This window comes from Bos indicus, chromosome 15 (genome assembly GCF_029378745.1).
Source record: "Bos indicus isolate NIAB-ARS_2022 breed Sahiwal x Tharparkar chromosome 15, NIAB-ARS_B.indTharparkar_mat_pri_1.0, whole genome shotgun sequence".
NCBI classification, from domain to species: Eukaryota; Metazoa; Chordata; class Mammalia; order Artiodactyla; family Bovidae; genus Bos; species Bos indicus.
In genome coordinates, this window is record NC_091774.1 from 40,183,549 (window position 1) to 40,205,632 (window position 22,084).

Consider the following 22,084-nt stretch of genomic DNA (forward strand, 5'->3'; position numbering starts at 1 on the left):
TCTCCTTAATTCAACCTGGCCAGGTGAGGAATCCCTCTGCCCCCACATCTAGAAGGATGAAAAGAAGACATCTGATATGCTTGTGTTCAAATTTTAACAAAATTAAAACCCTAAAAACTATTTGGTGAGGCCTAACTTCCCATCCTGCCAGATCTCCTTCTAAGGTAAAAAGGTTAGGGTGGAACCTCACTTCTCTCCCTTCTTCCCAAATAAATCCCGTTTTCTTTCTAGCAGTGATGGTTTTCCCAAAACTAACAATGGAACACAAAACCAAAAAAGAGCAATTCTATTCTATGTGGCAGAAAACAAAATATTTATACAAACAACAACAATAACAACAACCAACAATCCCAAGTGTGTGGGGGAATGTACAAGCAGAAACAGGGCAAGTGTCAATAAGTTACATCTATTAAAGTCTAAATTTCCTTGACATCCAAAGCAGAGGTTAACACTGGCTTGTTCAATTACAAAAAAAGTCTCCCATATGCTCAGTAGACATGCTGATGATCAACATATCAATACAGCAACAGAAAAGGTACTCACTTGCATATTTCTTTCTGGATTTCACACCTAAAAGGTGTGTGACCTTAGATGTGTGACTTTCACACACCTAAGTTGAGCTATTTCAAATCCTGAAAGATGATGCTGTGAAAGTGCTGCACTCAACATGCCAGCAAATTTGGAAAACTCAGCAGTGGCCACAGGACTGGAAAAGGTCAGTTTTCATTCCAATCCCAAAGAAAGGCAATGCCAAAGAATGCTCAAACTACCGCACAATTGCACTCATCTCACACGCTAGTAAAGTAATGCTCAAAATTCTCCAAGCCAGGCTTCAGCAATATGTGAACCGTGAACTTCCTGATGTTCAAGCTGGTTTTAGAAAAGGCAGAGGAACCAGAGATCAAATTGCCAACATCTGCTGGATCATGGAAAAAGCAAGAGAGTTCCAGAAAAACATCTATTTCTGCTTTATTGACTATGCCAAAGCCTTTGACTGTGTGGATCACAATCAACTGTGGAAAATTCTGAAAGAGATGGGAATACCAGACCACCTGATCTGCCTCTTGAGAAATTTGTATGCAGGTCAGGAAGCAACAGTTAGAACTGGACATGGAACAACAGACTGGTTCCAAATAGGAAAAGGAGTACGTCAAGGTGTATATTGTCACCCTGTTTATTTAACTTCTATGCAGAGTACATCATGAGAAACGCTGGGCTGGAAGAAACACAAGCTGGAATCAAGATTGCCGGGGGAAATATCAATAACCTCAGATATGCAGATGACACCACCCTTATGGCAGAAAGTGAAGAGGAACTCAAAAGCCTCTTGATGAAAGTGAAAGTGGAGAGTGAAAAAGTTGGCTTAAAGCTCAACATTCAGAAAATGAAGATCATGGCATCCGGTCCCATCACTTCATGGGAAATAGATGGGGAAACAGTGGAAACAGTGTCAGACTTTATTTTTTTGGGCTCCAAAATCACTGTAGATGGTGACTGCAGCCATGAAATTAAAAGAAGCTTACTCCTTGGAAGGAAAGTCATGACCAACCTAGATAGCATATTGAAAAGCAGAGACATTACTTTGCCAACAAAGGTCCATCTAGTCAAGGCTATGGTTTTTCCTATGGTCATGTATGGATGTGAGAGTTGGACTGTGAAGAAGGCTGAGCGCCGAAGAATTGATGCTTTTGCACTGTGGTGTTGGAGAAGACTCTTGAGAGTCCCTTGGACTGCAAGGAGATCCAACCAGTCCATTCTGAAGGAGATCAGCCCTGGGATTTCTTTGGAAGGAATGATGCTGAAGCTGAAACTCCAATACTTTGGCCACCTCATGCGAAGGGTTGACTCATTGGAAAAGACTCTGATGCTGGGAGGGATTGGGGGCAGGAGGAGAAGGGGACGCCAGAGGATGAGATGGCTGGATGGCATCACTGACTCGATGGATGTGAGTCTGGGTGAACTCCAGGAGCTAGTGATGGACAGGGAGGCCTGGTGTGCTGCGATTCATGGGGTCGCAAAGAGTCGGACACGACTGAACGACTGAACTGAACTGAAGGTCCGTTATGTGCCAGGCACTGTGCTGGGCACAGGGAATCCATGAACTAATGGTACAAACAGCATGTCTTCTCAAAGAACCTGCATGGAGCCAGTCTCTTGCCTCTGCAGTCAGAACCATTGGGCATCCATTAAATATATGTTCTCAAAGATTTCTAGAGAGAAAACTGGGATAAGGACAGTCAACATTCCCTTTCTTGTACATCAAATGACTTTGTCAGCACTCACCTGCTCTTTTTATATGGATGTCCGTATTCTCCAGCACTAAACATATAGTGTTATTCGTTAACAAGGAGAACATATATGGGATTTACCTTGAAAATGGGAACAAAGGTTCATAAGCTTAAGATGAAAACCAAGTTATCCATCCCATGTGAGAACAGAACACACTCTCAGATCTGTCAGGTTTCAGACAACTGTCCTTCCTCACAGCTATTCTCAGATAGCAACAGGAGGATGTGCTCTTATGAAATGAGGGAGTAGAACAGAAAAGAGGGATATGAAGCAGTAGCACAGAAGCGGTAACATGCTGGACCACAGCTGGGCTTCGGACCTGGACAACAGCCAGTCCAGGAGGGACAAAGACCTGGAAGCCAGAGGGCTCCTAAAGGGGCTAGAGAGGGAGTCCCTGACGTAGCTGACCATCTGGACAAGAGTTTGAGAATTCTGTTAGACACATGGGGGATGACTCTGTGTAGGTATATACAAACTGAGCAAACAAAGGCAATGACAAACCTTAGGAAAAACAAGTTTTAGAATCAAGAAGATGACTTTCACAATAAAAAAAACTAAGTGTTAAACCTAAAATTGTGAAATAACCATACTGGAGGGGTGGGGATGGAGGTGAGAGGGGTCATGTGCTAAATTCAGAGAGTTAAGTCCTGGTCTTCCACAGTAAGAAGTCAACAGATAAGGTCTCCAGTCATGGACCGAGTTAGGCAGTGTAAGTACGCTGCTTAGAAATACGGAGCGCATGTACAAAGCAAGGGCTGAAAGGCTGCAGGCAGCTGTCCTGAGGAGGACTGGGAGGAGGGGGAGTGGGAGATGGAGTGGGGCGGGCAGGGCACAGCTGCTTCTCCTTACAGGCCATGCCTGGGGTTTCACTGGGCTCACACATGAAGCACATCTATTACTTTATTAAATTAAATAAGCAGCCAATCCAAAGCTATCTCGAACCATCATGGAGTTTCGTGAGGAAAGAACTATAAAGGGAAACAAAAACACACAGAGTCGTGCTCCAGGATGTTTATTCTAGTTGGCCGCAAGTTCCCTGGACCCAAAATGAGGGTGAGATCAGAGCCTTCCTCCGGCTCAAGACGCTGAGGATGACTGAGCAGGACCTCGGACCCTTGTCTGCCTGCAGGCTTGACCTGACACCGCACCGGGGCCAGTCCCGCTGGGCAGAGACGACCCCGGCCCAGCCGCCCCCGCCACAAATCTAACACACAGATTCCTATTTCAACTTGGAGAAGCGTTCATTTTCTTTTTGGATTGCTATAATCCCTCCAGTTATTCTTCACAGCAGTTGTAAACAGTAACAAAGGTAAATGTAATCCTAAAATCTCCACAGAGTGACTTGCAAAGGGCTGTTTAGCTACCCTAGGGGATTAACAAAGGATGTTCTCCCCTCCTCTAAGGTGGTTCTAAGAGGTCACTTTCCTTCCTAGTCTCTGCCTCTCCTTCTCTCTGCTGCTTAGGGAAGTTGCCGGGGGCAGCGGGGCGGAGGGCCAAATACTGGACTCGAGCACCAGAGTCAGACGGGGTCTGGGTCTGAATCCTGGCGCCGGCCTTGTTTCCTAGCTGAGTCATCGGGGAGGGGTGCTTCCAGCCCTCTCCACATCCGTAATCCAGGGATAATAATAGTATCTACCTCGAAGGAGTGTCATGAGGCTTAAAGGAGATCACACATGGAAAATCCACAACGCTGTACCAAGCATGCAACTCTTCATTATTATTATTATTGTTGATATTTCCTCCAATAGTCATGTTGTGTCTGTACTCCGGGTGAGATTACCTGAAATTATGGCTGTTCCTCTGTATTAGGTCCTGTACTGTAAGGTGGATAGGGTGCAGGTGACCTGCACGCAAGGCCTAGAGGGATCTGGCCCCTGAATTTCTCCCAGTGAAGAATGCAAAGTCTGTCCTGGCAAGTGGGGCTGGGGCAGCCTGTGAGGTTGCCCATTACTGCAGATGAGACAAACCAGAACAAACAACTCCCAGAATGGCCACTAGGGTTTAATTTTCTTTTCTTTCCTTTTTTTTTCCCCAAAGAGCTGCTAATACATTCTAATCCAGAGCCCTCTGATGAGGCAGTTCACTTTTTTCTGCAAAAGGAAAGGGAAAGCCCTAAGGAATCTGCAGGCCCTTGGCATCTGAGAGGCTCCCATGGACACGCCCCAGCACTGCACTACACAGTCTGACCTGAAGATGGCGGTGTTTCCCTAAACTTGTTCCAAAAATTCCAAGTATTTGAAGAACGCTGTAAAACCTTAAAAAATGACTGCTGTCAAATAATACCAGGAGAAAAATTATAATCCACTTAGGAATTTAAAGAAACCAAGACAAATAACTCACGTCAAGGGATGCTAATGTACAAGTTGAAACAGGACAAGGACAAATCACCTACATTTGCTTCCTGTTGTGTTCCTGCCTGGACAGTCTGCTCAGACACCCCCCAGAGCAGCCTGGGCAAACTGCGATGGCCTCCGGGCCCTACAGGGGCAGGGAGTGGCTACAAGACCAAGCCAAGGGAAGTGACCTGCATCTTTGGCACCTGTTGGGGTAAGAGGGCTGGGGGGCTTGCTCATGGTCCCGCAGGCTCTCTCCTCAGCTACTGCTCAGAGCACCAGCCCTGCTCTGGCTACTTGGCCCCGAGGTAGCTGGTCGCTCTCTTCCCTGTGCTCTTCCCAGAAAGAAACATCACTGGAAACAAGAAACAAGGAACAAATAAGTCCTTCCTTCCTGGATCTCACCCCCACCTCCCCATTCCAGCACCATCTCCATAGAGTGGCTGCTGTTTTCTTAGAAGGGAGTCTTCTACACACAAGTGCAGCTGTGAAACCCCACAGGCTGAGTGCAGGGACTGCGACCAGGAAGGCACGCGGGTGGGGTGCTGACCTGCCAAGGAAAGCAAATGGAGCCTGGCTGGGCCTCTGTGAAAAGCCTATAAAACCCAGCTCTCCAGATGCTTCCAATTGCCTCATCCCCAAATGGTCATGAATAAAGAGGTGAGCGTCCAGAGAAGCTCAGACATGAACAGCAAACCACCCACCTTTGCTACGAGAGGGTGCGACTGGCATGGACAAGCTGATGGGAGAGTTCGCAGTCATGCAGGCCAGGGTGGGAAAGGCTACACTCACCACAGGGACCTGTCACTTTCAGCACCAGAGAACCCTCCATCACCTATGTCCTAGTGGAAGGCAACGCTTGGTAAAACGTAGGAGAAAAAGCAGGGAGAAGCATAAGCAGGGCACAGCCAACCATCAGACTCGCTGCACTCTTCCTCTGTAGGCCGGGAAGGCAGATGTGCCCTCAGACCATTTATTCAAAGCACGTGGTGCATACATTAAGAACACGGGTTGGAATCCAGGCTCTGCTATTTCTGAGCTGTGTGTGGCCTGAGGCAAGTTGCCTAACATATCTGGGCCGGGGTAGCCTCATCTGCACACAGAGATGACACCTGGCCTGCTTATCTCATGGGTCAATGGCAAGGTCAAATGAAACAGCAAACATGACGGGTCTGTGTGAGCCTTAGGGAGCTACACAGATGCTAGTATGCAGGTTAATTATTAATGAGATCCACGCACAAATCATGAACTAGGGGAGAGAAAGAGCCTCCTTTCTGAAGGACCAGAAACCAAATCTGCCCAAAGAGCTGTTTCCCATGAACACACGACCCTGCTCTGAGAGGCAGCGACTGCCTTAGCAAGCACTGCAGGGCTTGGAAGCTCCTCCAGAGAAAACCTGCCATCTTCCACGCTACCCAGGATATAGGAGAGGATCCTCCTGGCCCCAAATCTAGAATCTAATAAGCCCTGCTTCTGATCTCACCTCTCTGGTCAAATCCCCACACAAGCCACCCAACTCTTCTTTTTGCCACTGGCCTCACTGATGTCCTATTTTCTGAGTTGCCCTGGTCACATTTCCCCAACCAAAGTCAGCATCTGTGAGATCTGATAAAGAAATTGAGTTGATCTGTGAATTTAGGCCTTTGAAAGAAGCAAGAAAAACATGAAATCATCCTTGGGCCCACATTTAACCAGCTGCCCATATGGAAAAGAATCAGGTTATCAGAAGAATGTATTTGCAGAACTTGAGGGCAAGGCTCCCCCAGAGGAGAGAACTTGGGCCCCGTTGGGCTGTGAAGACTGCTGACTCACTCCCCATGTCCAGGAAGTCTCAGGCTTTTCTGCTGTTCCATTCATTTAGCATTAAAGATTAGGAAACAGGTCACTTCAGACCGCAAAACTCCTCGCCTTCTGGCTGAGGACCAGCCATTGTCCACCATTCAGGGATTCTCTCCTCCTGTCAAGTGTCCTTTCTTCTCTTTCTCCAAACGTCCTGATCACCCTCTTTCACTCGCTGTGCCAGGGTGAAGGGCCCTGCTGCATCCAGCCTGGGCTTGAGGAGCTCGAGGCTTTGAAGGGCAGCTGTTTTTGCATTTGAGTAATTTTTAATTTCTTAAAAAATACAGTGACATGGTTAAGAATACAAAGTGGAGCCAAACTTTGGCTCAGCCTCCTCCTGGTGGTGGAACTTGATAACGTACCTTAATGTTCCCGAGCATCTGTTTTGTTACTGAGAGACTGGACGTAAGAACAGTATCTGGGTCAAATGCTCGGCACGTGATGCTCACGACACAGGTCAGCAAGAGCTGGAGGTTACCCTGATAGCTGTAACTCAGGGAGGTTTTCTCTAAGTGAACTCAGGTGTGCACTCCCTGCTCAGGTCTGTTCCTGCGACCATATCACAGAACTTTGCTTCTTCCCCAAGGCAGTGCTTCTTCAAAATCTAAAGAGAGCAATCTCCTATCCCACTCTCTCCATCTCAAAGCTTGCCCTTCTCTGGCTATGTAACTCTACCTAACTGAACTCCTCGCACTTTCTCTTCTGAGATCACAGTTGACATTAAACACACTGCCTTTGCCTGGAAGATGTAGCTGAGTTGCCGGGCAGCTGGAGGAATCTGCTTGCCGCAGGGAGTGGGTAGAGGGAGCCCACTGCATTTTCCCTAGTGGCTCATATGGTGAAGAATCCTCCGGCAACACAGGAGACCCAGGTTCAATCCCTAGGTTGGGAAGATCCCCTGGAGAAGGAAATGGCAACCTAGTCCAGTATTCTTGCTTGGAGAATTCCATGGACAGAGGAGCCTGGTGGGCTACAGTCTGTGGGCTCACAAAGAGTCGGAGATGACTGAGTGACTAAAACTTCAAACTTTCAAAACTAGGGTTTGGCAGGAAAACCAGTCCTCATGCACACTTGGGATTCAGCTTACAGCCCACGAAGGCTGGGTTTTCATCTCTCTGAAACTGCAGCTGTTGAAGTTGGTCTTCTGGAACTGGGCCCTGATGACAGGTGAGGAGGCCCTTTCAAAAAAGCCCACCCTAGGTGGAAGATCTCGCACTTAACACTGAAAGTCCTTTGATAACGCAACATGGAAATCCTGTAGAAAGTGTGTCTTTAAGCATTACTAACCACTTCCAAAATAGTCTTTGTTTTTTAGATCTTCCTTTCTTCACCCTCTGCTGTTTTTCTCTCAGGTTCTAGTGGAGCCAAAGGTAACAGAGGGACTGACTTGCTGGTTCTCCACCAACATAAACAGCCACTGACTCAGGGGCAATGTCTGGTTTACAGAGGATGCAGAGCCAGCAGGGGGCGCTCATCCCCTGGATTAGTCTTACCTTGGCTTCTTGTAGAGTCTGGCTGGCTACAGGTACTCATCAGATGCAAAGGAACCCAGCAACTTTTGGTTACTGGAATCAACACATCTAGCTCTGAATCTTGGTTGAACACTGGGCAGTCTGTGTCACGGGGCTGGGTAAGACAATGCATCATGCAGGCTATCGCCAATATGACTACTGATCGGGGTGAGAGAGCTGTGAAGAATCTTTAGTGTTGGCAGTGGTGATACATGTGGTAAACAAGAGTGAATTTCCAGAATAACTGGGACTAAGAGAGACAGCTAATTGAAATGGAAGAGAATTCACAAGACTTTTTAAAGCATTCTGACAAGTCTTCTAAGCACCAGCTTCTCAAATTATATAATATGTGCTTTATTTTGCAAACATAAGGTGCTGTTGCAAATGAACATGTAAAGGCCCTTGAGGTCCAAGGTCACATTGAAAAAATGTGGAGTATGGGAATGGTTTCGTTGGTTCTCAAACTTTCAGAGCCGTCTAAAATAAATTCAGCTGGTACATTTATTTAAACAAATATAAATATGCTATCCTTAAAATTTAACATCAAACATTAAGCAGGTTAATTTGATAAGGAAGCCAACAAAGTGATCAATAGTTATGGGTCCTAAACAAATCTGACTTTAGATCCTGCAAATCTCTGTCTGCGCACAGACACGCACACACATCTCCCCTTGCGTCTCTGTAAGAGCTCAGGCTCACTGGAATCAAAGGGCTGTGGGTAGTGCTGGCAAAGACCAAACAAATAAAGTAATGAGCGTGGTACAGTGTGATTTTTTCCATCCATATCACAGCCCAAAGAGGTAGGGAATTCTAGTTCTTTCTATAGAAGAAGCTTGGAGAGGTGGCTGTCAATGGCTGCAGCCAGGTCTGAACCTTCTCTGTCCATATGGTCCCCCAGGAGGACACAGGCAGGAATGCACACCTGAGGAGCAACAAAGCCTGGAGGAGGAGAACCTCGTTTTCTGGTCCAGGGTGACACCCTTTGTCCCAGCTACTCTGGAAACGCACTCTCTAGTTAACCACATTTATCATTGTCACCACTGAAGTCATGTTCTACATGAGTTCTACAGAGTTAAGCCTTTCATTCATCAGTAAAAGGTCTACTCTAGTTGAACCAGCCAGACTCTTAATTCTGAATGTACATCAAACACACATATCTGGACACTACTCCAAGGCCTTGGTAGGTCCTGCCTTTCTAAACTATTCACTAGCTTTCACCTCTTGTTTTATCTACACCAGAGTCATCGCCTCTGGAATGCTCTTCTTCCTTACTCTTCCGGGCCCATATGGATCCTCTACCTCTTTGCATAAGGGCTGGTTCCTCCACAAAGCCTGCCCAGTTTCCTGTCCACTCACAGCAGCCCTAGCCATCACACTTCCCAGTGACCCTACAGGGGATGACGGCCTCACCCACTAGACGTCAGCCTCCACCAGGGCAGCACCAGAAGGCACACATGGGTGCTCATAACTGTTTATAGGATGGACAAAAGGAACTTCTCAGCGATGCACAGCAGGGAGCCCAATTACCACTAACAACTAGAAGAAGAGGAAATGGGCATTCTGGGCCCCAGTAGGTCCATAACTGAGAAGGACAGTTACCATAAGGGTGCTCCATAAGCTTCTTAAATTAAAAATAAAAATTTGTTTTGTGATAAAACAGTATATTGAGTCTTTTAACAAGGATAACAACTAACATCTTGGGACTTGTGCTTCCTAGTGTCCTGGAGTTCTATTTCTAAAAAAGAAATGTTTACAAGTAAACACGTTTGCTCACCCAAGAGTACAGACTGAATGCACAATTCAAGACCTTCACCACTGGTGGTGCTTCACAGCAGTGAAAGAGTACACTGAAACAGAAGATCTGGGCTCTGGGTCCTCCTGCTCATTGGCTAAATATTCTACATCTTTTAATGTGTCTTGGCCTCAGTTTCTTCACCTGTAAAATGGGTAAAACAAAATCCACTCCACTAGCACTTGGAGGACAAAATGGCATAACCAATGACAATGCGCTCTGTGAGCGATGAGGCGTCATACAAACACGAGCTACTCAGAGCAGAAGCATGAACTAAGCCGAAGCCCAGCCTTCAGCCGAAGAAATATCTACATTTGCTTGAAGGAGGAGGAAGCAAAGAGTTGCAAAGGTCATCTCCTTGGTTGTTTATTTCAGTGCTCCCACAGACAAGGGTTTAGGCACTCACTGTCACCCTCCTGGTACAGCCACTCAGACACTTGTGAAGAGTGACCCAGGAGGCTGGTCTTCTCTTCCCTGTTCTCAATACTCTTCTTTTCCTTTGCCTGCCTCGACGGGCCCAATGACTACTCTCTTTCTTCATTTTATCCTAATTTTGGAGCCGACTCTATTTTTCTACCAGGATTCACAATTCATAGGCAGAAATGCCAGGGGGCCACATGTGGGTTCCTGAGTGTCCACTCTGGTGATGGCTGGTGGAAACCCCTCTATTCGTGGCGTCTTCCTGTCCTACCCTCAGAGCCAAAGCACAAACGCTTCAGGGAGAGGTCACCTCCTGTGGTTCACACCCAAGTTATTTACAACAGATGATGAACTCACTCGTGATGCTTTCTCCTGGTAACAGAATGGCAGCAAGGCAGCAGACAAACAGAGTGGCCCCTGTGTACTTTTGAGAGCCGCCAAGATCAGCTGGGTGGGGTGAGGTAGAGAATATGGAAAGGAGTTGGTAAAGATCCCGAAGACAAACTCATGATTCCTTCCATTTTTGCCTTGGGCTCACCCACACACAGATGCAATGCTCGTACTCACAGCCAAGGAGTGGGAGTGAAGAAAGGGTCTTGGGCTTTTCGGGTGGAGAGAAGGGAGGCTCACATGTGTAGGGGAAATGGTGGGCCCAGCTGAGGACAGGAGGAGGATGGGCACTAGATGGGGTGGGGAGACAGGAAGGAGGAAAATGACAAATCGGGTCCAGATGCTAACTTAATGGATATTTAGGGTATTAAGATGCATCGCATTCTATGTCAGACTGCTAAAGTACTACCCTGTTACTCCTCCTTCAGAAGCTAAGAATTCGCTGTCTTGAGAAAACACAGCTTTGAAAAGTATGAATAATGGCTAAATAGGCTTGAGTTTACGCTTGAGTTTTAAAGACATGAATTTGAATCTCTAGTCCATCAGATACTAACTGTGTGACTACAGAGAAGTTACTTAACCTCTCTGTTATCTCATGTTTTCCAGCACCTACCCTTATGGGGTTGTTTAAGAGTAAAATGTGATGATATCTATTAATCGCCTTACACAATACAAGCCAGTCAGGGCTCAAAAAATGTTGTTGTTCAGCCACTCAGTCGTATCCGACTCTTTGTCACCCCGTGGACTACAGGACGCCAGGCTTCTCTGTCCTTCACTATCTCCCTGAGTTTGCTCAAACTCATGTCTATTGAATTGGTGATGCCATCCAACCATCTTATCCTCTGTCATCCCCTCCTCTTCCTGTCCTCATTCTTTCCCAGTATCAGGGTCTTTAAATGCAAGAGCCTGTTAAGGTCTTACTCTTCTGCTCTAGTAATTCCTGGAGTTTGCAGTCCAGAGCATCCATAACCATTTAGCTCTAAAGTTTTACATATTTGTCAACAGAAATACCTTTTTACTTCATTGGAGGGCTGCTCAGCCCTCCCTACCCAGGTCTGCTTTCACGCAGGGTATCTGATCTGTCAGGCTCAAAGGCAGGGTAAGAGGAGCAAAGCCTGGGGTCAAGGCACCCAACTCTGAGCACACTCACCGAGTCTGGGTCTCGCTGCTGTTCAAGGAAAGCTGAGAATTCCACCAGGCGAAGTTTGGTTGTGCCAATGGAGCGGCCCTGCCAGGCTGGGACCGAGGGAGCTGGGGCTGACGCAGGTTCAAACCCTGAAATACAAATTGATCATTACCTTAAACCCAGCTCCTTGCCTGCCATCATCAGGTCTCAGGCCACCCCCGGGGCAGGGGCCTACAAAATGGACCACCCAGGAGCAAAGCTAACAGGTCTGTCCACCAGAGTCTAGGGGTGGAGCTAGGCCAGCAGCGGTGGGTTCTGGCAGAGGAGCCCAGAGGCATGGCCAACCGGAGAAGCGCAACGCAGGTGGTTCTTCCTAAAGCCGGTACTAGCCCAGGTTGAGGGCTGGGGGCGAGGACACCTAACCTGGGGCAAGGGGGCCTCGCTGGGGACCACGGCAAGAAAGATGAAGTGTGGAAGTGGATGCTGACAAAGCGCTCCTGTGAGACAGGGATGTGGGCACTCCCTGTGCTCTTCCAGCTCCTTTCCTGAGTAAGACTGCAGTCACCAGCACAGTGGAATGTTCTCCTGGGATGCTCTGTGGTGCTGGAGCAGAGAGCAACGTGTGAATGCATTTCAGTCTGGGAGCTTATAATGAAGAGTGTGTGCGTGTGCATGTGCATGTGTGTGTGTTGGGAGGCAGGCAGCTTGGCCAGATGCATGCTTTCTACCTGGGCTTCCATGTAAGCACTCCTTTAAAGAAAGGGTACTCAGAATTGAAATACACTTCTCTAAGAAACAGCAAATAAAACCGTCTGCCCACAAGACTGAGATCGCCCAATGTGGCCTGTTTATGAGGAGGAAGGAACCAGAGCAACTTCTCCTTTCAAGGGTGACCCAAGGCCCTGAGTGAAAGTGATCAGGCTTCCTGTTGTTTTTTTTTAAAAAAAGCCCATCAGAACAGCTCTCTAGAGATGATGGAGGCAAAGCAGGACCTGGGAGGGGACACCAGCGACCCTCCTGAGCTCTGGGCTAACCCTGCCTTAAGGAGGGTGGTGGCAAGAAAGGGGTGTCCATGGCCCTGCAGGGGAGGGAGTTTGTGCAGCTGGAGAACAAAGTGAGAGGGTTCCTCAGAGACTCACCTGGAATGGGGGCCGTGACTGCTGGCTGGATGGGGTAGGCCTGCTGCACAAAGGGCTTGACGCTGGAGACAGAGGACAGAGAGAGTCAGAAACCATGGCTGTAGCAGCAGCTACTTCCTAGGTCTGGCCGTGGCCTCCCAGGGCTAGGGACTCCTCACTCTGAGCTTCCCTATCTGCAGGTGGGAGCACAGCCCAGGCAGAGCTCTACCAAGATGGAGACCCAGCTGTGCTGTGCAAGTGAGAGGGGCCGGCTGGGTGCCGATGACCAAACCACCAAGCCTCATGCCAGTTCCACGGCACAGGTAGGGCAGAGGTCAGCTTGCCTTGCACGTGCTGTGGCATCTACCTCTGAACCTCGCTTCTGGTCCCTGCAGAGACCGAGGTCAGCAGTCATCATGGGCAGGCAAGATTTGGGACATGTTTCAGGCTCTCTTTCTCTAGACCAAGTAGCTCCATTTCCTTTGAGAATATACAGGAGGAGGTTCCTTTCTGCTTTTATTCCCAATCTGTCCTCGCCTTCCGGTTTACTGAGCTTACCTCCCATGCTCTCAAAGCATCAGTCGGATTTTCTATTAGCTTCCCCCACTACAGGGAAAGCCGGAAGAAAATGGACTATAGGATCACCTCCACTGTCCTCTCTCGGGAGGACCCCAGGCTCTGCCCCCTCAAAGCCATGAAAAGACGGAGCTCCTCCTCCTGTTGCCAGCTGCAGGACCACTAATGCTGAAGGAGGGACTGAGGTCTTTACACGTCTCCCAAATCTGAGCATCTCTTTCCTGCTACTGGCGTCAGGAGATAACAGTGGGGGATGATGCTGGTGATGTCAGGTTAAATCTCCCTCCCCCCCGCCCCCCGCAAGGCCCCAGGCAGTCTGGTGCCAGGAAACCTCAACCCGGGGTGGGCTGTGACCAGCCCCTGGTTGGTTGTCAGTGCCGGCCCCTCCTCAGACTTACTCTTGTGAAGATCCAGGCTGCCCTGTTTGTATCATTCCTGGCCAGAACTGGAAAGCAAAATGCAAAGAGCCTCAGGGTTAGGAGTTCACCTCAAAGCACTGCTCAGGATGTCTACGCACTCCAATCCCAGCTAAACAGGGGGCGCAGATCATCTGCCAGCTGCCAAGTGACACAGCCTAAATGCAGATACCACAGGTTGCTGTCCTGCAGAACATGTTAACCTCCCTGAGGGCAGGCACCAGCTCTTCAAGAGTTCACCTGACACCCAATAGGAATCCAGGTACATTACAGAGGGTTCACAAATATTCCTCTGACTGCTTCATCTATGTGCCCGCTCACCCTTCCTTTCCTCCCTTCATTCTGCAACACTTCCTACGTGACGTTCTGCCTCCACAGCTCACAGCCTGGGGGGAGAACACAGCTCAGAACCAGGACGGTGCAGACACCTCCTTTGCTGTGGGCTTTCCTAGGCCCTGGTGCCTGCCGACAGCCTCTGGGAGCGGCAGATGTCAAGGGATTTGGACAGCCTTGGGTTTGAGTCCCGACATGGCTCTCCATGTGACTATGATAGAGTTACCCAAACTCTGGTTTTGTTACTAATTAACTTCAATTTTCTGTAAAATGTAAATCTGTAAAATGGCAGTAACAGTAAGAGGCATTTAAGATTACCGTGAGGATTAAATGAGACCACAACATTAAGCTTCTCAGCCTTTGGCAGGTGCAAAATGAAAATAGTAGTAAAGAATACTTTTGTCTCTTTAGAGGCTAGTTGCCATAAAGTGACCCCGAGGACACAGGAACAGAGACTAAGGGCCAGGAATAAAATGCTCTCTCTCTCCGCCTCTCCCTAGCTCCGCTTTTCTCACCATTTTGCACCCAGCATCAGGGCACCACGAGGTGGTCCTTCCCCTCTCTTACACCTGGCACAATTAACAGGAAGTGCCAGGTACATGGGTTCATGCTCGGCCACGTCGGCTCCATGTGCTCAGGGGCCATCACTACCAGACCCAGCTGGTAACTTACCCCCGGCGCCCCCGGGAAGGTGGGGCGTGGGATCCCGGGCAGCCCCAGCTTGTTGTGAATGGCAGTGGCCGAGACGATCTGGGCTGACGACATGGCGGCCATGTGCTGCAGGGCCTTATCCTTTGCAGTCTGATCCTTGAAGGCGACAGTACACACAGACTTAATACACAACCCCCGACTACCAGGCGGCTCAGACAGGCACAGCCGCGAGCACGGGGACTAAAATACAGAGCCACAGAAGAGGCTGGAAAAGCAAACATGCGTGGATAAATAAACACAGCCAGAAGGCCCAAACGGCCTCAACCTACTGTAACTCTGGACGTTTACTGAGAACACCCAGTAGCAAGATTTAAAAAAAAAATTTCTTTTTTAATCCATTTTCCAACAGAATGGGAAGCCTCTGAGGAGAGTGGACAATGTATTTATTTTTCCAGCTTCCAAAAGGAGATGTCTCCAATTACTTAACAGACTGAAAGAAACAAGGAAAAAGAAAAAAGAAAAAAAAATGGCCCTGCTTTGAAGCACACAGATGGGAGGAGGGCGAGAGAAGAGGCATGGTTGTGGATCTGGGGTGGGACCATCCACAGTGCCGGGAGGCCCGTCTGTGTGCGGCCGGGGAGCCCTGGCAGACACCTGGTGGGGGGCTCAGAAGCAGCGGGGCGGCGGGGCCAGGATGGGGCCAAGCAGCATGCTGGCGGGGGGCATGCTTTCTCAGGTATCCCCGCCGGGGTCCAAGGCTAGGCCGGTTCATTCTGTAGCCAAGGACGCAGGGGGTTCTACCAGGGACGTGGTTTCTCCTTTTCCTAAAAGGGTCTTTTCTAGGAAAGCCAAGGCTGGTAACACACAGCTCGCCAAAAAGTCTGCCAAGCACAGCTCAAGTACAGAATACTCAATTTGGTGAAAATACTTACCATGCTTGTTACCTGGATACAACAATAAACAATTTGTTAAAATGATTGCGTACAAAGGCAGGGTTATTTTTCTTCTTAGTTAAAAAATATACACATATACAAACACACAGTACAATAAAATGTGTAGGGGTGTGGGTTTTTCCCCTCCCCCTGGCATTTTAGGAGAAATGCGTGACCCTATCTATCTAGAAAGACAATTACCAACAACCCCGGCTCCCAGCTCCTCTGAGTTGATTCTGAGGCTTCCCCAGGACAGATGGAAAAATGGTCAGGCCCCTGGTGTGTGACACGCCCTGACGGTAGGGGCAGGGATTCACACTCAGTGAACCTGCTGAGGCTCCCGGATGCTTGCAGGTCTACACACCCTACACACCGGGCCCAGACCCCATCAAAGCAGGAGCAAAATGGTGACATCAAAGTAGAAAGAGCACTCGCCAGAGCTGCCATTCAGAGTTCAGACAAGAGAGTGAAGGTCAAGGGGAGCTTCAGGCTAAGACACTGGGTACCAGCTGCGAGGTGGCTTCAGGGTTTACAGGTTTACCCAAAGGTGATGAATAAACATGCTGAGGTGCCAAAGGAAGGCCAAGAGGAGGAGGGAGAAAAATCAAAGCCTACAAGGACAAGAACTAGAGGGTTCCAAGAAGATCAACCAGGTGGTCCCAAGGCACAGACACCACTTTGCCCCATAACTACCAGGAACACCATGTGAATGTTCAAAGGAGTATATTAACCCTTAGAAAACAGGCCTAAGACTTGCATAAAGTTTTATACTTTATACATTTCTCTGGCTCTCAACTGAAAAATGAGCCTTATCTAACAGCTATTGGGGAATACCCATGGTCAGGGCACTGTGGCAGCTCAATGACACGAGGGTCCTGTGGACTGAAGTGATGCCCCTTGCTGCCTCTGGTCAGATGGCATTTCTTCACATTGAAGCTCCATTTGCTAACCTGCTGAAGTTTCTAACCTAAAGCTAGATTCCTCTGGCAACTTTTTTAAGACCTGAAACATTTCAGACAATGAGATGCCAGGGCAAAAAGAGACAAATGTTGAAGTCAGTGGAATTCTATGATAAACTATGTGTGTGTAAATGCCCTACAGCCAAACTGAGCCCACGAGATCTCAGCGCTCATCAGTCTACCCACAGCTGGTCCTGCAGTTCCACCTGCCTGGCCACCCTCTCAGAGGGTACCCAAGTATAATAAATGGGAAACCTGGGTCAGACACACTTACTTCCTTCTCTGTCAAGAGCATCTTGACATCAGTACAAGCTTGTGGGTTTCTCTTTGGACGGTTACTTTGGACTCCAGCCCTCAAGTCATTTAACCCCCAATAAGGGGTTATCAATACTCTCAAGGTGATTTTTGAAACTGAATGAATGGCCCAGGTATAACCCCAGGTCCTTTCCCAATGAGCCACAAGACTTACAATCTCTCCAGGGCCCAGGCAGGCATAGCCGAGAAAACGGCAGCCCAGGTTTCTTGTCTGCCTGGCTAATGCCAACCCTGTGGAAGAACTATAAAGGTCTGTGGGCTTGGCTCTATTCCAAAACTATGTAATGGGGTGGTGGGGGGGTGGTGGTGGTACATTCAAACATGAGAGTTCTGTTTATGAAATGCTGACGACGGGGAGTTCTGCTCACCCAAACACAGAGTGTGTTTGTGCACACTTGGGTGGAGTGACCAGGAAGTATCAAGTCCAGGTCCAAATGTAGGCAAGTCCCTACATCTTCATAACCCACTCTTGTGGTGTTAGAGTTGCCTGAGATGTTTCCCTATGCTAGGCTGATGGAAAAGTTCTTCGAAATGTTCATAAAAGTTTGATACTTTTTTAACAGGGAAATCAGTCAATGAGGAAAGGAGAAAAGTCACCACCTTTACTGTTTAGGTCACAAAGCTTCAGAACATTTCAGAATACGGTCTTTTGTTAAATAAAGTCAGGTTTGACTCTCTTATTACCCAGCATTCCACCAGGTACCCAAATGAAAATAGAAGTCCAAAGCAAGAGAGCAAATCTATTGCTTTGAGCACACCAACCTGCTCTCTGTCAGTAAAAGGCATACCTGCTGGGGAGTCTGGAGACCTGGTCTCAAACCTGCCCTCCATCTGGCATTAATGGGTTGTATTACCTTGTGTAAATCACTTAACACTCTAATTTTTTTCATCTAGGAAGGAAAGAGTTGCACTTTATTTGCTAAAGGTCTTCTGGTTCTAAAAGTATTTGTAGCTATGAGTCTGACTTCTATTATAAGCAAATATGTCCTAATACATATAGCCAGAAAACCACTAGTGAAAAGACAGCAGGATATTAAAATTTAGGCAGCTCTCAGCCGCCTGTCCTAATAGAGAGAAAGCCAAGTGCGGAGAGGAAATTTTATCTCAAGTAGAGGTTCTTTCTGCACTTGACCTACCTATTTGAGAATAGGCAATTTTCTACAAATGGACTAAAATGTCTATACCAGTGATTTCCTACTTTTTGTAGTGCCGACATTCTGAGTACTCATTTCACTTTATAACATCTCCCCTCTATCTATTATATACATTGGAAAATTAAGAAGATTAAAATTTTTTGTTTAAAATCTAAAGCAACCGTGCAGATAACAAGCACCACCAGGGATATCTGGATATCAGAACAGAGAGCCTGGCTGTAGATCTACTTATCCTGAAATGGGAGCACAGAAGGACACTGAGCTGGGAGATTTCAATAGAAGCATCTCTAAACTGTCATTTTCAGCCTAGAGATACATGCCTGGCTTTGGAGAAATTATAACTCTCAGTGTCAGACCTGAGTAAATGACTTCTCTGCGTCATTCTGGCCTAATACCTCGGACTTTTAAACACTGCACTCTATCATCACCACTTACCCCCAGAATAAAGAGGGTGGGGTTGCTAATCTACCCAAACAACAGTAGCTTAAGTAAAGTCAAAGATATATGTGACATTTGTATACCGCATTAATTTTATTCTAAGATGTTTTCACACTAACGTTTCTGAGATGTGATGGGATTTACAAGGGATGAACACATTGTTTTATCTTGAAAAACCGTGATTAAGTCAATACTGAGTTATAATGTATGATGTCTTAGATTACAGGAAATATGGAGTGTATGCATGTGTACATATAAGCACGCATGAAAAAAAAATATGCCCTAGGAAAAAGCTTGGACAACTTCACACTGACTCCTTTTTGCTGATTTTAAGCCCCTCTGTTCCTAAGACTGTAAAGAATGAGGCCACAAAAAGCAGAAGAGGGGAAAGAAAAGGCAGATCTCCCTTCTCCAACCAAACCCTAACTCAAGCCCACAACCTGAAATGTGGGAATTATTTATGGAACAGGAAACACGGGTCTCAGTCTACTAATGGAGTGCTAAGAACAAACGGCCTATGTGACCTGAGAGCGAAGGCACAGGAGTCACTCCAAGGCGGGGTGCACGCCTCGGTCCCCACTTGACTCTCTTCCTGCCCCATGCCTGGCACTCCGCACTGTCAGCAGCCTCCCTACCTCCACCACGGGGGATCCAGCAGGCAGTGGCAGACATAAACTCCTCAGCCTGAAGCCTTTCAAACTGTTATTGTTACTAAGTAAACAGATTTTCATATTTCATGAAGCAGAGCGAGGCTGCCACTACAACTCTGGGCTCAGCTGACTGCCTCCTTCCTACGGTGGAAATGTACACAATGTTTGGAAAATGTCTTCATGTAATAACCATGATGGGAAGGCAACCTACCACAGATGCACATGGCTGGACTGGTGTGCTCTGCACACTCAAGGATATTTTATGAACCAGGCTCTGCAAAGGTGGGGACTCGTCTCCCCTCTGTTTTCTCAGCTTTGGATTTTTCTGGGGAATCAATTATCTCATAATTTTTAGGCATTAGCTATAAACTAATTTTAAAGATAATATAAAACGGCACCTGCTTGCATGTACAATATTATCGTGACTGTATATGAAGTCTGAATGAACACACTCCTGCTTAACCAGGGGCCATCATTTCAGAATTAAGGATTTCAATCTAATGTATTCATATGAAAGTCCACCAATATATCAGGAAAAACATGTACGATCAAAAAGAAAAAAGACTGGATTCAAAAACTTCTGAGAGCTATTAAATGTTTTTCTCCAAATATACTTCTCTCAGCAGTATAAAAATACAGTACATGAGAAGAAAAATAGCAATTTGCTTGAAAATCACTTTTTCAGAAGAAGACAAAATAGAACACTTTCCTAAGAAGTAATTTTGCAGATGTTGTTTCTAATCTTACACTATGTGGATTCACATGACCTCTGCAATTATTAGCAGTTGCTCCTGAGCAGATAAACACCACAAGAGTCTATGACGGTTTTGGAGAAAGGATGGAGGGCACTTGAATTTTTCTAGCCATGATCTCTAATTTGCTTATTATTAGAGAAAGCAGAAGTAAGTACAAAAGGGCCTATTCCGGTCGGGCAACAGCTAATGCTGAGGAGACAAGGCACATTCATACTTCTCCTGACTTGCCATGTAATGAGTAGCAATTAATTCATCTTATTGTATTTCCAAATGCCAAAGACTCCATTCACATCAAAGAAAAAATTTTTCAAGGCTTTTACCATTGTCCATTTTTAAATGTACTGGGCTATATTTAGTATTCTCTAATTGTCAATAGTGTCGCCTTTCATTGTGATGCGCGGCTTAGCATCATAAAGGATTGCAGATAAGGGTCTAGGTGATTTGTAGGTGTGCCTGGTGCCTCTCTACCAGGAAGCCTGGGATTTAGGTCATCTAATGCCAGGTCCGGGTTTTGGGGAGAAGGCACCTTTCTGACCTTTAGCCCATTTCCCTGGGAGGTTAACAGCAAGAAGTGAGGGGCAAATCTCCCTTGAAAAGCCAGAAGGTACCAGCTCCCACCACTCATCTTCTCTATTTAATTCAACAGGCACAGTGAAAATAGGGCTCGGTTGAGGGAGACAGCGCAAAGCAACTCGAGCCAGGGCAACGAGCCCTCATCCTTGACCAGCAAGGACCCCGTAAGGAGGCAACGTGCTATCACACGAAGAGCTTGGTCTGTGGCAACAGATAGCCCTGGGGTCAAATTCGGTCTTGTGACCCTGGGTGAGTCCCTTAGCCACCACGGCAAGCCTCTGCATCCTCGTACGCAAAGTGCGGGCGACAGCCACCTTCAGGAGCTCCCTGAGAATTGCATCCGGCGCTCTGAGCACACTGTGCCACTGAGTGTGTGCCTGCTACTCTGCGGACTTGCCATCTTCAGGGCCCATGTGGCCCACCGTCCAGGCTCAAGTCTGCTCGAGACCTGAAATGCTTAGACGCCCTGGTCCGGAGTACATCATCTCTGGGCTCAATGTGATTCTAGGGCACTGTCTATATCAGAGGCCAGTTAATAACGGGATTTCTCTATGAAGGGGGAAAAAAATGTAGAACGAGGCTGTTTCTGCTGCTTTTAAAGAAAAAATCCGAGCTCGGCTGACATAGAATAGAGAAGTATGCACTTCCTCAGTTTACATTGTAAGTTCTGCATCATCACGTGGTTGATGAGAAGTTCTAACTCTAAGCACAAGAAATGAAATGTCTCCAATCTTGGTCTTAACCCAGGCAAATGGAAAACAAGGTAATGAAAATCGTGTTGAGGAGAGAGGGTATATGTCATGAATGCAGAACTCCCTGAAGACTGGGAGATGCCAGGAAAGGCGGTGTATCATTTCCCAAATCCCGCGACAAGACCAAGTGTCTCAGCTGGTGCTGAGACAAAGGACACGGTAGTTTCAGGCTTCTTTTGCTGTGTGTTCTGCTGACAGCCAACGCTCGAAGGAGCGAAGCAGCTCAGAGGGCCACAGGGAACACCGCAGGATGGAGGGAAGTGTGTCTTCCCTGCGGGCAGGCCCATTCCTGGACAGAATCAGTGGTGACTTGGTCAGGATTCAGCCATGTGGCTGCAGCAGAGCCCTAGCAAAGTTCTTGAACTTATCAAGAGGATTAAATCCACAATTTGAACTTTAAGCTCTCTGCTTATTGGAAGCAAAGGCAGATTGGAAAGAACGGCCTACTCAGAAATCAAACGACAAAGGCCACCAGGGTGAGAATGAAGAAAATGGCCCCGGGGAGCACATGGAGCTCATAAATTAGTCACCAGCGACCGGACACAATCAGAGGAGCTCAGGCCTTTTTCTGCTCTACTGGGATGATGCAATGTCAGCAAGTGCAGGCTTTTCTTCAATACAATCCAGAGCTTGACACGAACACGTCTACTGCCTAAGATGTATTCCTGCTGAGGTCAGGACAGAAGGAAGACTTCCCTTCCTCTGAGGACTGTCCAGAGTCATGCATTCACCAAAACACACCCAGCAGAAGTGGCCTGGTCC

General features: G+C 47.4%; 1 protein-coding gene across 13 annotated transcripts in view; it reads right to left on the reverse strand.

Annotated features, from left to right (window-relative positions):
• TEAD1 (TEA domain transcription factor 1) overlaps positions 1–22,084 on the reverse strand; it is a 274,193-nt gene that overhangs the window by 48,267 nt on the left and 203,842 nt on the right. For 10 of the 13 annotated variants that reach the window (XM_070803661.1, XM_070803659.1, XM_070803660.1 and 7 more), the window contains 5 exons: positions 15,727–15,738; positions 14,816–14,950; positions 13,793–13,839; positions 12,840–12,901; positions 11,725–11,849 (listed from right to left, as the gene is read on the reverse strand). In XM_070803661.1, coding sequence (XP_070659762.1) covers positions 11,725–11,849; positions 12,840–12,901; positions 13,793–13,839; positions 14,816–14,950; positions 15,727–15,738 — 381 coding nt within the window. The remainder of the gene's footprint in view (positions 1–11,724; positions 11,850–12,839; positions 12,902–13,792; positions 13,840–14,815; positions 14,951–15,726; positions 15,739–22,084) is intronic. The other 3 variants (XM_070803652.1, XM_070803655.1, XM_070803654.1) reach the window with 1 other exon arrangement.